General features: G+C 57.9%; 1 protein-coding gene across 7 annotated transcripts in view; it reads left to right on the top strand.

Moving 5' to 3' along the window:
- The window catches only part of SHANK2 (SH3 and multiple ankyrin repeat domains 2), a 503,557-nt gene that overhangs the window by 86,729 nt on the left and 402,097 nt on the right, over window positions 1-14,731 (top strand). For all 7 annotated transcript variants that reach the window (XM_087855105.1, XM_045775905.2, XM_087855101.1 and 4 more), the window contains exons 4-6: window positions 1,500-1,703; window positions 5,108-5,179; window positions 7,440-7,548. In XM_087855105.1, coding sequence (XP_087711231.1) covers window positions 1,500-1,703; window positions 5,108-5,179; window positions 7,440-7,548 — 385 coding nt within the window. The remainder of the gene's footprint in view (window positions 1-1,499; window positions 1,704-5,107; window positions 5,180-7,439; window positions 7,549-14,731) is intronic.

Genomic DNA, 14,731 nt, shown 5'->3' with positions numbered 1-14,731 from the left:
AGTTTCCAGGTACTCTTCCCCCTCAGCCGGGGCTGGGCGGGGGTGCGGGCAGTCATGAAGTGTCTCTGACGTGAGCAGCTGGCCCCCACCCAGCCTGGTAGCCCCAGGAGGAGCTCCGAGGTACCCGTGAATTCAGCCTTTGATACCAGCGAGGGACAGATGGAGTGTTCCTGCCTCCCGGGTCAGGTTTCCTGGGCGGTGGCATTCCAGGCTGCCTGCTCAACGTTCCCCGTTGTTGAGAGCAGCGGGCTTGGCTCTCCCTGCTGGGAGGGGCTTCCCAGAGGCTCAGGCTCACGGAGGAGGCCGCTGCGTCCCGGGGCACGCAGAACCCCCAGGAGACAGTGGCCCCAGCCTCCTGTCCTTTCTGAAGGTTTTTGCAGGGATAAAGCAAGCCCTTCAGCTCCTGCTCATGGCTGTTCAATAAAACATCATTTTAATTCAAGAGAAAACGAGAAGTCTCTGTTAGAAGTGGACGTGGCCTGGTGTTTGTTTTTGTGGCTTACTGGTGGAATCTCGCAGAAGGGACCCAGGAGCATGGCCGAGACGCGGCCTTTGGGTTCTTCGTGGCACTGTTCGGGTTTGAAGGTCTTCAGGATTGATTTGCAGGCGCTGTCTACACTACTGAAGCTTTAAAAAATGAGCTGTTGGGGCACCGGGCGACTCAGTGGGTTAAGCGTCTGCCTTCGGCTCAGGTCATGATACCAAGTCCCAGGATCGAGCCCCACATCGGGCTCCCTGCTCAGCCGGGAGTCTGCTTCTCCCTCTCCTTCTACTCCCCCCTCCCTCCCCCGGCTCATGCTCTCTCGCTCTCTCTCTCAAATAAATAAAATCTTAAAAAAAATTAGCTCTTGTGGCAACTGATCGGATTTTTAAATCACACTGTGTTTCGTCGTTGCCTTCCTCTCTGCTTTGGGGGCGGGGGCGGTGTCCCAAGGCTGTTGTGTTCAGTGTCTGCGTAGCACACAGACGCTTGCCGTGGACGTTCCCATCTGAGAGGTCACGAGCCGAGACCTCCATCCGTACCTGAGATGTCGACGTGCCGCCGATGTGAAAATTAAATCCTGCTATAATCTGCTTGAGCCGCGGTCCTCACAGAGTGCTTCCCTGACCACACTCGTGAGGAGTGCAGGTTGGGGGGCCCGACCCGGACCTGCTGCCCCAGACGCTCTTCTGGGGGGGGGGGTTGGCACTGTTGCCACAAGCGCTGGGATTGGAGAAGCTCCACTCGGGGGCAGGAGCGGCCCAAGGCAGTAGGCCGTGTTGGTAACCAGAACACCACCACAGGTGCCGTGGGGATCCGAGGCAAGGCCTCCGAAGCCCACGGTTCCGTCTGCGCCGTTCTCCTTTTGTATTTACTCAGGGTCTGCGTCCAAGCGACGTCCTAGATCGCCGGGAGGTCCGCTGCTCAGAGGACCTGGACGGAAGCACCTTGACGTCTCTGGCTGCGTGCTGGGTGGGGTGGGCCGCACCACTGATCCGGGTCTTTTCCTTCCCCGCAGAAGTGCATTCGGTTTAACCCGGATGCCACTGTCTGGGTTGCGAAGCAGCGGATCCTGTGCTCCTTGACCCAGAGCCTGAAGGACGTCCTGAACTACGGGCTGTTCCAGCCGGCCAGCAACGGGCGCGACGGGAAGTTCCTGGACGAGGAGCGGCTTCTGCGCGAGTACCCACAGCCCGTGGGCAAGGGCGTCCCCTCCCTGGAGGTACTGGCGGCTGCCTCGTGGCCTGGACACGCGGTGGGGGGCGGGGAGGACCTTCACGAAACTCCAGATTTGATTTGGATTAAAAGTGAGTTTGGGGTCTTGCGGTTGCCTGTAATTTGGGGGTTTCAGACAGCTGTGCAGTGTTTGGTCCATTTGTTTCCTTCCTGTAGTTTGGATGAATCTGTTGGAGAGAATTTGGAAAGTGCACACGAGGGGTCTGACTCAGGCTCCCGTCACCGGGACCTGTGGGTCTGGGGGTGCAGGGTGGGGTTGCTTCTGCCTCCCCGACTCAGTCTTCCTGCCCTGGGGTGTGGGGTGGCCAGGGGCTGTCCAGCTGTGATCTGAAGCATGATTTCCAGCTTCTTGCCGGGAATGCCCGGGGGGCTGGTGCTGCCGTAGCCATGGGCCTGCCGTGTGACGGGTCCATGCGAAGTGTGCCGCCAGCCTCTGATGCTCTGACCCCCGACTGGCCGCATCCCCAGGTTTGCACACGGTCTTTACCTGTGATGAATGAGACAAGGATGCAAGCAGCATTTTTCCTGTTGCTCAGCAGGACTGGGAGCGGGCGATGACACTCATCTCAGCCCCATCAGACAGGGAGACGCTGCGCGTGTGGGCGCATAGCTGGCCCTTCAGCAACCTACGTGTGTTCTGTGGTATTCACAGTGACGAGATCATTCTGAAGTCAGAGAGGTTGTGGACCAAGGCCAGATCTCATCCATACATTTCTAAACCTGATAGTGACTTCGAGGCTGAGGTTATTGGGATCCCCGTGTAGACAGAGCATGTGTCAGACCGGAGGGAGGGGTTTTGGTGGAGGAAAAGGTGGGGTGCCACTTGGCGTCCTGTGGTTCCCTGTTCTGACCTCAGTTTGCTCATCCGTAAAATGGGTATCCAGTGGAAAAATCCCTGTTGGGAACCTACGTACCAGACACTTTCTAGGCATGTTCACTGCGCAGAAGACTGTCTGGGTTCTGGTCTGACGGGGCTGACACTCAAGTGGGAGGTGACAGACGGGGAACAGTGAATGAATGGTTCATTTGGGGACTGATAATTTCCATAATGACAGTGAAACCTGGCGAGAAGACCGGGACGTCCAGAGCCCACTCTTGATCCGAGAGGCTGTTGGAGAAGGCAACCCTGGCTGGTCCCCTGCTCACCCCCAAGAATGGAATGGGAGGGCATGGGATGCACAGGGCATGGGCAGGGCGCTGCTGCTGTTCCTAGAACGGCTGGTACGCGGTGTTCTCTCTCTCTTGTCCTATCTGGGGACTCGTGTCACGGGAGCCAAGCTGACAGGTTTGCAGGGGAGCGTCTCTGCTCCTGCGTGTGCATTGCCCCATGGCAGGCTCGGTCCAGTCCTGGGAGCTGTGCAGCCTGAGCCCGCCACACAGCCTCTCTGGGCCTCAGGTTCCCAGCTTTGAAATTGGGGGAACATGAGTCGGGCCTGCTCAGGGGTCCGTGAGGTTCCAGTGAGGGGCCCCATGCACAAGCTGGCAATCTCCTTGCCGTGAAAGAGTTGTAGGACCTCCACGTATCCATCTCCCTGTGCCTCTGTCTCACCAGGTGATCCTCGTGCCAAGTGAGATGGGCCTGGCGCTCCACATGTTAGTGTGGCTGTGAGCTCATCGCCTCCGAGAATTTCGGTGGAATATGGTTGGCTGCTTAGGAAACATGGAGGAAACAGCAGGAAAGGCTTTGCCTTCCAGAGCCTGCATTCCTCTTTGGCCATGAGCTGGAAAAATGCTGGTGACTCTGGAAACAGACATCCTCCTCTGGGCATTTCCCATCCTGCCAAGATGTGTTAGCAGCCTTAGTGTTGTTTTTATTTTTAAGATTTTGTTTATTCATGAGAGGCAGAGAGAGAGAGAGAGGCAGAGGGAGAGGCAGAAGCAGGCTCTCTGCTGAGCAAGGAGCCCGATGTGGGGTTTGACCCCAGGATCCTGAGGTCATGACCTGATCTGAAGGCAGACGCTTCACCGACCAGCCCCCCAGGCGTCCCCGCCCTAGTGTATCTTTATAACCACAAGTCCACGTGACTTGAATTCTGTTAGACTTGTCAGCTAGTGAGCCCCACCTCTCCTGGTGTCACTCCCAGTGGCTCTAGAAGTCTCAGAGGTCTGGTGGGGGAAGACTGGGGGGACGGGAGCTCGCTCCAGCCCAGGGCGCCGGGTGCACGGAACATACTGTCCTGCTTGAGTCTAGAACCGGGGGCAGAAATCTCAAAACGGGTCGGGGTCCTGCCTCCCAGTTCCATGCAGGGTGATGGACACCTGCAGCCTGTGGTCAAAACACGTTGTCCCGAAATGTGAGCCACCTGAGTCTCACGGAACCTCCTGATTTCACTACGGGCTTACATTGGCTCTTAAAAGAAAAAAAATCAAATTTTAGCCTGTGCAACAGGGGAATTTCATGTGTCGTGAACCTGCTGTTTTGTTTGCAGGGGGAGGAGAGGAGAGTAAAGTGGTGGCTTTGGAACCTGGATGTGGGATTAGACGGTGTCAGGATTAGCTCCCCCGCTGCCCCACACCTTCACGTCCCCCACCCTGTGCTCGTTCAGACTCGCAGGGAGGGCTGTGGAGGGCGGAATTGAGGGTTGTGTGGGGAGGGGTGCAGCCGCATCGGTCCAGAGCCGGTGTTCGCCGGGACGCTCCTGTGCCATCCTCGGGCCTCCCCACCGGCCGGTCGGGAGGCTGGTGTCAGATGGGAAGCGTCCGGCCGAAGCTGGCGGGACAGTGGTGGGGCTGGACTCGAGTAGACGCCTCGACTAGGAATCTTCACAAGTGCGGACTGCTTGTGCCCTCCCCAGCATTCCGTCGGGCTCCAGCACATCCGACCTCAAAGGGGTGGGGGCCCGGGCAGGGCGCGAGGTGGACGTGCTGGGGTTCGAGGCAGACTGACGCATGCACGGTCCTCCCGGGCAGCGACCGCGTTGGGGTGAAATGTTCTGGCTCAGAGGGGGCGCTGTGTGTGAGGGAATGAACGTGGCCGAGAGTCCCGGGCGGGGCAGCAGTGGGGACGCTGGTTCCACCAGGCCGGCTTCATGGGGCTGGGTGTCCAAGACACGTCCGGATTTGTCGACGGGGCCACGCGCACAGCCGGAGGACCGCGATCGCGGCTCACGAGAGGCGTGCCGGCCATGGCTTCTCTGGGAGGGTACGACTCCTTTGTCCCCTTGGGTTGCTCTCGTTTCTTTCCGTGGCTTTTCAGCCACGTGGCTGTGGACCCCCTCGCAGCACGATTCCTGCAATGTCATGGGTTTGCGGTAGGAACACAGTTCGTTTACCTGACGCAGGAGGAGCTTGCTGGGAGGCCCCAGCCTCCCGCGGAGGACAAGGCCGTGTCTCCTTGGAGCACGCTGTGACCTATTCACGTGTCTTCTCTTTTCCTGTGTTTCTGTGCAGTTTCGATACAAGAAGCGTGTGTATAAGCCACCCGTTCTGGACGAGAAGCAGCTGGCCAAGCTGCACACGAAGGTAGGCGGGGATGGCGGCATTCGCACACCGGCCTCGTGTCTCCCACGTGGCGCTACCGTCTCTGCAGACCAGGGGAGCTCCTTGGGCAGCGGGCTCCTCCTCCTGGGAAGCACCCCCCACCCCGTACCTGCCACGTGCACGGCGTGCTGGGCGGGGCCGGGATGTGCAGGTGCTCTGGGCTGCCTCTCCTGCTGGCTCCTGGAGGCCCGCCCAGCTGCTGGGGGGCAGGGCTGCTCCGTGAAGCGGTGGGAGCTCAGGCAGGGGAGCACGAGGTTCCCTCGAGGTGAGGCTCTGAGGCAGGGTGGGTTCGGACACGTGTGTCGTGGGGATGGTGTACGCCTTGCCCGGGTGTGTGTGTCCTTCGTGGACGTGGCCCACGTGGGCCTGACTAAACCACGTGAATGAACACGCCCTCCCGGGTGCCTCCCAGAAGGGAGTCTGCCAGAGCTGCAGAACACGGCCATCCTCTCCCATGTGACGAAAGCATGCTGGGTGACGACTTGCACGTGGACAGTGTCAGAGGGGTCACTGCTCTGTGCACGACCCCACCTGGGAGTTTCTGGGAGGAGGGGAAGCCATTCTCGCTGAGCCACTGCTGCCGACAGAGAGACACACTGAACACGGAGCCAGTTAAAGAGCTGTTCACGGAAACCACGCAGAGGTGAGACTGGCACATGGCCGGCAGGGGCGTGAAGGACAGGGTTGAGGTCAAGAGCCGTGGCGTGCGGTCCACGAGCGCTTGCTTCCTGGCTGGGCTTGCGGCGGGAGCTCCTGCCCCCTGTGGGGGTCGCTGTGCGTGTCCACGGGATGCTGAGGCTGGATCGTGGTCACGCCCACCTTAGTGCCGAGGAGGATGCGTGGTATCTGAGGATGCTTGAGGATATGGCGCACAGGAAGGGCAACGTTGGGATCTGCGTGGACACTGCCCCTGGCCTGCCCCGGTGCTGCCCAGGCGAGCTTACCTGGTGCTGTGAACTCAAAGCGGGTGTTTGCAACGATCGGGCTCCCCTGGCTTTTGTTCTTTCCCCATTTGTATTACAACAGGTGCATGGATTTTTACTGTGTTCAGTGGTTATGCACCGTTACTTAGTCATGTCTTCCCATTGTCCAGATGTGGCCGGTGGCGGCCCTTCTGCCTGGCCCTTCTGCCTCTGCCCACTGGCGCGTCCCGACCGTCCTCTGAGCACTGACAACTTTGTGGCACAACTTATGCTCTGAGTCCTCATGCACATCCCTGCCCAGCCCTGGAATCTGCCTGGATGGTGGCGTTTCGATCCCAGGGTCTGGAAGTTTCTAGTTTTTTTGAAGACCTTCTAAAGTGTAGATAAAAATGTGCTTTTTGGATTAAAAAAAAAAGCAGTTGCTGGATAGCAGTGGAAGCGTTAAGTAAACACAAATGTATCTTGTGTCTTTGGACATTTGTTAATTTTGGCCCTGGAATGTACGTAGAGTGTGCAGGTGGAGATCCGGCCTGTGTCGGGGGGGTTAGAGGGCCCCGGAGCCCCTGCGGCTGCCCCCGTGTCGTGGGAGCTGTGTGGAGGGGGTGCAAAATCAGGCCAGCAACGAGTTTGCTTCTTTGGATCGAGGCAGATTGGATGCTGTGGTTATCCTCAGGTGGCTGGGGCTATGTGCTCCATGGCAGGAAATCAGGCTTTCTGTTACCGACGAGGCCGGGCTAAGCTGGGGAAACGTCCCTCCCCACCAGGGTTGACCCACAGATTGTTTTGACCCCATGAGAAGTGATTGTCTCCTTTCACCTTGAATTGCTCCGTGATCAGGCATCCCTGTTTCTGTCCACGGAGTCACAGGGTTCACCAAAAAGTGGATTAGCGGAGCCGAGAGGCTGCCCTGTCTGCTCTCCATTGCACCTGCTGCTTTAGAGATTAGAAGGCACAAATATCAGTCCTCGGGCCTCATTCCCCAGAGATGGAGTCAGAAGCTCGGGGGTGGACCCTGGAAACTAGTTTTTCAAAGTGGCCCAGGTGGCTCATCCTTTCAGAAGCAAAGGAACGTCCCGTGGCTCTTGGCTCGGATGTGAAAGGCAGGAGATTTCTAGAACCTTCATCCAGGACAGGCTGGTTGCATTTGCCCCGCGCTGGACTCCGAGCTTGGTGCTGGAGTTCCAAATACAACGACCCGCTGCCTGGTGGGTCTGCAGTGCCCCGTGCAGGGGAGGCTCCCTCTCCACGGAGGAGGCCTTCCTGTAAGGAGCCTTCTGGGGCCTGTAAAGACATTGCTGTTTTTTTATTTTTCCCCTTAGACCAATCTGAAAAAATTCATGGACCACGTTCAGCACCGTTCGGTGGAGAAGATGGTCAAAATGCTGGAACGAGGCCTGGACCCAAATTTCCATGACCTGGATACTGGAGGTAGGTGCCGGGTGCAGAGGACTTCGGTAAGCCTCGCGGAAGCACGGACTCAGTCCAAAAACGTGCTTCTGTGATCAGATCCCCCATGCGTGTGCAACACTTAGACTTTACGTGGTTTTTGAAAGTCCTTTCTCACCCTGCGTGAGTTCCGGATTAGAAGGGCTGATCCGTGCAGGCAGCACGGCGCCTGGCACACAGTAGGTGCTCATCCACAGCGGCGGGGTAAGCGAACAAAGGAAGGGTGGACGGTAAGGCGTCTGGCGCTGCCGCGTGCCCGCCGTGGGAGACGTGCTTACACGCGCATGCCTTGCTCCCCCTGCTGGCACGTGGGCACGCATCGTTCCCGGGTCAGAATAGCCCAGGGCTTCTGAACTCAGCAACCTGACCTGTGGGGCTGGACAATTTCTTCTTCTTTAAGTAATTCCAAGTGAGCATTGACTTTTATTTCAACCTGCCCCCCCACCCTGTTTTATCAAGGTTTAGCTGACCTGTAATATTATGTTAGTTTCAGGCTGCTCCCCCTTTGATAGGTTTCGATACTTGGATACATTGTACGCTGCGGACCCAGCAGTCTGGTTGACGTTGGTCAGCACAGAGTTACAGTGGTTTTCCTTGTGATGGGAACTTTTCAGGTCTGCTCTCTCAGCAGCTTCCGAGTGTAGAGAACAGTGACGTTAGCTGTGGTCACCGTGCTCCCCCAGCACTCCTAGAGCTTGTAACTAGAAGTTTGTACCTTTGGCCACCTGCGCGCCGACCCCACCCCGCCTCCGGCAGCCAGCGGCCTGCTCTGTTTTGGGGGTCGGTACTTTCGGATTTGGCCTGTAAGCGGCATCACACGGTCTCTGACTTAGTTCACTTAGCACGGTGCCTGCAAGGTCCGTCCATGCTGTCCTAGTGGTGGGATTTCCTTCCTTCTTGTGTTGGGATCGTACTCCGTTGTGGGGCCGGACGGCTGTTTGTGGCGGGGGCTGCATGCTGTGTCGTAGGATGTCTACAGCCTCGCCGGCCTCCACCCCAGGCACCAGTCGCACCCTTAGCTGTGACCACCAGACTGTGTGCAGACCTTGGCCGGTGTCCCCTGGAGCACAGTGCAGTCCCCGGGTGGAGCCCGTGCAGGGGACACACCGAGCTGGGCTCAGGTACCGTCTTCGTGGCAGCTCGGGGCCTTCGTCCCCCTAGGTCGGTCACCCTGGGCTGGAGAACCTTCCTCCTGGACTCAGCCACGGGGGGGCCCCCACCCTGACTTCTGGTGACCGGCGAGCCCTCCGCCTGGGCCACTGTCACCTAAATGTGTCCTTCCCTGCTGCCCAGTTACCGAGCCGACAGCAGCTGCGTGCGTCAGCTCAGGAATGGAGCTTTTTCCTCATCACTGGGGCTCCTCTGACCCCTGGAGCTGGGGCAGGACCCCGCCTGTGCCCATCGGCCGTGCCCATCCCTGCCCAGCACAGGCTGCTCTGCCGTGATCCGTGATCACTGCTGACTCATGTGTCTCCGCAGTTTAACTTCTGACTGCAGCGTCAGTGCCTGAGACGCCAGGAGATGGGACATGGGCGGCGGGGGGGGGGGGGGCATGGATAGCACACATGGCTGGGACACGGAGGTAACACGTGGAGGGAACATGGAGGGCACATGTGTCTGTAGTTCCCTCCTTGGGCCAGCCTTTGGCCTGGACGTCCACCGGCCTGGCCTCGTCCCCAGCTGTTTCTGGATGATTCCACGGGGGAGAGCCGGCAGTAGGGGAAGGTGAGAAGGTCTGCTCTGGGCTGCTGTTCTTCCCACATGACGCCCTCTACCTGGTCTTGTTCCCTGGAACTGGTGTTTCCAGATCCTGGGCTTGCGGTGATGCTTCCTCCAGGGCGGACCGTGACCTGGCTTCTAAAACCGGACAGCACAGACCCCGAGTTATTTCCAGACGGAGGTCTGCGCCATTTCCCGTGGCCCTGCCTGCAGCTGGACGCCAGTGGCCGTCCCGGCCGGCTTCTTCCTCTCGGGCGGCCCCCATCTCTGCTCTCGGTGCCAGTGGCTCGCACCATTGAGCCCTGTGTGCCATTGGCTGTTGTCTGGGTTTGTTTTGTTGTTTTGTTGTTTGGACAGATAAACTCGAAACTGTCCTTATTTTCAAGCTTAACATGTGAAGCAGAGCTGTCGACACGTGGCAGCTCCCGGATCGTATGGTCCGCGTCCAGGTCTGTCCGGGTCGTGGCTCACACTCCCCTAGAAAGCAGAACCTTCCCTGTCTTCTCTTTGCCCATATGTTTTTTGAAATTAGTGGACTTTGTTAGAGCAGTTTGACGTTTACAGGGAAGTGAGTGGAAAGGCTGGAGGCTCCGTGGGACTCCCCGATAACCACCGGCCCTCCTATTCCCAGCAACTCGCGTTAGTACGGCAGATTATTAGGCCGACCGGCCCCCGACCAGCCCGTCATTACTCATCAGAGCCCGCAGGTCACTTTGGGGCCCACTCCTGGTTTTGTACATTCTGTGGGTTTTGACCAGCGGTCACGAGAGCTGTCCATCACCGTAGAGACACAGAGTAGCTTCCCTGCCCTCGACATCGTCTGTGCTCACCTGTTCACCCTCCATCCCTGCTAACGCGCAGCAACCGCTGATCTCTTTACCGTCTCCGTGGTTTTGCTTTTTCCAGCATGTTGTACGTCAGAATCACACAGCGTGTGGCCTTTTCAAATCGGCTTCCTTCACTGAGTAGGATGCGTCTCCGTTTCGTCCGTGACTTTCCGGCTGGGGAGCTCGGTTCTCTTTAGTGCCGAGCAGCCTTCCGTTGGACCATGGGTTATTTCTCCGTCCACCTGCCGAAGGACATCTTGGCTGCTTCCAGGTCTTGGCAGTCGTCAGAGAAGCTACTGTAAATCTGTGTGCGGGTTTTTTGTGTGTAGATGTAGCTAACGGTGATTGGACACGGGTTTCATTTTTAAACGCCAGAGTATTTACCGCTTGCAGAAAAGGGGATGGTTAAGATGGAAAGTTCTGAACCAAAGGCCACGTGCAGACCCGAGACCCCGTGGCAGGCCGTGCTGTCAGACCCTCGCTGCCCCACTCTAGCACTCTGTTCTCAGTGTCTTCAGAGTTTTCACCCCCTCCCCAAATCGGGCGAGAAGACACTGTTCTGGCCGAGGGACGGGAAAATGGGGACCACCCACGAGGAGTGACATGAGCAAGGTGAACAGTGGGACGGATGTTCCTGGAAGCGAGCTAAGCCATGGGCTAGTCCCACCACGGTGCCGTGGGGCAGCGCTCGCTGTGTGCGGAGGGGATCACAAGCGAGAATATTGACACACGCTCAGCCGAGAAGCAAACACGCATCTTCGCTTCAGTCTCTGTGCAACATGGAGCGTCAGGGACCCATTTGCCTGCCGCCTGAAGCCGACACATGGAGAAGCCGAGACACGTCTGAAACAACTGTCCCTGTGGGACGGCGACCACGGGAGGTGAGTGCCACCAGGTGGCAGCCCAGGGAGGCGCCCCAGCCACGGAGAGTCCGAGACACGGCGGTGTGGGGTGCTCGGTCCACGACGGTACCCACCAGCACTGTGTGTTTCGTGTCTCACGTGTGGAGCGGTGTCCCCAGTGGGGTCTCCGGAAAGGTCCTGTCGTGTTAGCAGCAAATGGAAACTCAGGTTTCCGAAACAATATCTTCTCTTTGTTTTGGAGCCCCAGGGACGACCCGTAGTTGGCTGTCACAGGCTGCGTGCAGACAACAGGCAGTGTGACCGACCTGTCCCCAGTCTCCTGGGATGGCGGGGTTTTCACACTGCAAGTCCCACGTTCGGGAATCCCCTCGGTCCCAGACACGCTGGCACAGCCGGTCACCCGATGCGTGACCAGGGCGCTTAATAATCACAGCTGTAGTTACATGAGGACTGGTTAGGGTCCAGTGCTGTGTCAAGGGCATGGGAATTCTCGTTTCCGTCCCTTCTCGTACGTCCTGTGAAGCTGGCCCCCTGTGCGGCCAGTGTCCTCTGCAAGCAGAGGAGGCCAAGCCTGGACTTATTGCCCTGCAATTGCAGGGTCCGTGCTCTCACCCCCGGGGGAGGGAAGCGGGTCTGTTTCCTCACCTGCGTGCCTGGCGGGACATGGCCGGGACCCTGGCTGGTGGAGGGTCTGTGGCCCCTGAGCGGGTCCCCTCCCCGTCCTGAGATGGAAGCAGGAGCTGCAGCCCCAGGCAGTCCGAGTGGGAGGGCAGAGCTGGCTCGCCCCCTCTCCTACCCCGACGTTGCACGGTTGTCCTGTCCGCTCTGACGTTGTGGCTGTTCCGGTGTTCAGCGGCTCCACACTGAGGTGGGTGACATTCAAAGCCGCTTGGTGAGAAAGCAGACTTCTTCCCCCTCCTCCCCCCATGCAGACAATTGAAGGCAGCCTGCCTCCCATGTGCAGGGAACGCCATGTTCAGACGTGGGCCGCATCGCTGTGCTCGGGCTGCGGGGTTCTCGGACGCTTCTGGGCTGCATGCAGGGGGCCCGAGGTTGGGGAAGCAGCCCCTTCGGCTGAGGGATGATGAACTCTCCGTGGACGGCCTGTCAGCGAGAACACAGCACCCTGTGATCACAGCCGACCGTCTGGTGCCTAGTCGAGTGGAATTTTAATAAGCAATGGCAGAAGTCGTAGGAAGACGTCAAGCCTCGCCCACCGGGGTCTCAGGGCGCATCTCCTGCTTTGGTGGGAAGCTCTGGGACAAGACACGTGGTGTTCTGAGCCCCGAGGAAGGAAATTAAACCAATAATCTGAGCAAAAATTAGTTTGGTGCGTGTATTTCACACTGGGTTCCCAAACTTGCACGAAGCCCGGGCACAACAAAGGCGGGTGTGAATAAAGCCAGCGACGTCTTTCAACTCTTGAAACGTATTGAGAAGGAAAACAGAATTCCCGTTGATTGGGTGGATTTCGCTGGGCACCTGTGATGTGTCTGGACTTTGCTTACGAGATCCGATTGCGAAGTGGGTTTCTAGGGGGCGAGAGCTCTCAGCTTGTCAGGCTGCTGTTTGTCATCTGTGCCGAGATGTGCCCGGCGCCGCCCTGTGTCGCGGCAGCCCGGCTCCCGGGAGCCCCTCCCGGCTCCCACGCGGCCCAATTAGCAGCTTTCGCGGACAGTCTGGATCCCAGTACACTGAGCAGTGCCCCCTCCGAGCGTTGGCTTTGAGAACAGAAGGGGCTTCTTGGATGCAGATGACGACCAGTGGTCCGTACGCGCCTGGCTCACCGTAGCCCCTGTGTGAAATCCCGGAATCAAATTCTCCAGAAATCATTGTACTGCGTCAACAGGAGGGGGGCAATTCTAGCCGACACGGTTCTGGAACCTCGTAAATGTCAGTGTGCAGAGGGTCGGAGATGCACAGATGGAGTCCGTGGCACGGAGGGGTCGGGGTACATTGGGCTGGTCAGATGCACTTCCTGGTCCAGAGAGACCTGTCTGGAAATGGGAGCTCAGGTGGATACCCACTTAGTCAGGGTCATGTTTTGGCAAGGGTTCTAGGTGACTCCTCAGGTCCATGTAGCCGAGGAAAATGCAGCACTGTCCAGCAAGTAAGGAATTGGGGTGAGCTCAGGGATGGGGGCCCGCAGGAGGGGGTCTTGGCATTGGGACATCCACCAGGGCTGGCCAGAGGGAGAGGAGGTCAGTGTGGGCACTCCTCACAGTGACCCACATCGTGACGTGCACACACGGCCACGGGCAAAGGCGCTGAGGTCGGGAGCATCTCCTTGGGGGGCCAGCCAGGGATGGGTCCGCAGCAGGATTGTCACCTCAAACCATCACCTGCAGCACGAGCCTTGGGGAGGCCCCTTTAATACCTACGGACGAGCAACGATGATGTTAGGGCAGTTTTAGATTTACAGAATTGTTATGACAGTATTCCAGAATGTTCCACCTGTACCTCATAGCCCATTTGCCCTGATTCTTGTCTTAGACCCAGAGCAGGGTGTGTTTGGTAATTAATGAACCAGTCTGGATAGGTTGCTATTAACTAAAGTGCATGCTTTTTTCATGGTTCATTTGCAGCTAGTTAATGTCCCTTTTCTGCCCCAGGAGCCCTCATGGCACGTAGCGGTCTTGTCTCTGTAGGACCCTCTTTGTTGTGACCGTTTCTAGGGCTCTCCTTGTTTTTGCTCACCTCGGCCGTTTTGGGAGCTGGTCAGGCATTTTGTGAAATGTCCCCCTTATTGGGATTTATCTGGTGTGTGCGTCACGGTCAGACTGGGCTGCGGGTTTGGGAGGAGGACCCCAGGGTGAGGCGCCCTTTCCACCCCATCGAGTCCGGGCTCGTGCTCCGCACTTGACTCGTCCCCGTGATACTGGCCTTGCTCACCTGGCTGGGGTGCATGTCAGGTCCCGGCTGTACGGTCCCTCTCTTTTCCCCTTTATGGACTGTCCTCTTTGGAAGGAAGCCACTGAGCACAGCCCAGAGCTAATGAGGTGGTTACGCTTCTACGTCCTGGAGGACAGAGTACCCACACATGTGACAGAATTCCCTACAGAGGTTTGTCTTTCTCCCCCATTCATTCATTTACCCTCAGTTAGTTCTGTCAGTATGGACTAATGGGTATTTAATTCGTAATCTGGGTCAGGACCCAACACTACATTTCACTGCTCCCACCACTCTAGCCGTGGGCACTGGGAGCTCGTTCAGCAGGCTCCTCAGCCCCTTGGACAGACCCCATCAGTGCAGGTCATTTGTTTTTGACTCCTTGCTTACTTTCCGGTACTAGAAGGTAAACCCAGCTTTGTCCTGTGTATTTCCTGCCCAGACCCAGTGCCCGCCAGTCGTCCTGGAGCCTGGTTCCTCTTAATGGACAGTGGTTGTAGGAACCAAGATCTGGGTGCTGGGCGTGCTCACTGCTGCTGGGCTGCACTTGCTTCCGGAACAACAGACTCTGTGTGTGTGTGTGTGTGTGTGTGTGTGTGTGTGTGTGTGTGTGTGCATGTGTGTGTGTGTGTGTGTGTGCTAACTCGTGCATACGTGCATATCTACAAATGCTTCTGTGTGTACCATCCGTATGTGTATCCAGTTCAACATGAGTGCACACCGATGTCTCCAGTCCGATCCACGGCCACACAGATCAGCGCGGTCCCTTCCCGGGCTAATCCATCACTCCCCACCGATAGACACCTGCTGCTACTCTGTGCCGTCTGTTTATCTAATTGTTCAATCCCAGGATCCGTACATAGTGGT

Source organism: Ursus americanus, chromosome 24 (genome assembly GCF_024610735.1).
Source record: "Ursus americanus isolate L20-20 chromosome 24, mUrsAme1.1.p, whole genome shotgun sequence".
Classification (NCBI taxonomy): Eukaryota; Metazoa; Chordata; class Mammalia; order Carnivora; family Ursidae; genus Ursus; species Ursus americanus.
The sequence above is the reverse complement of the archived record's forward strand: the minus strand, read 5'-3'. Positions and strand labels throughout refer to the sequence as shown.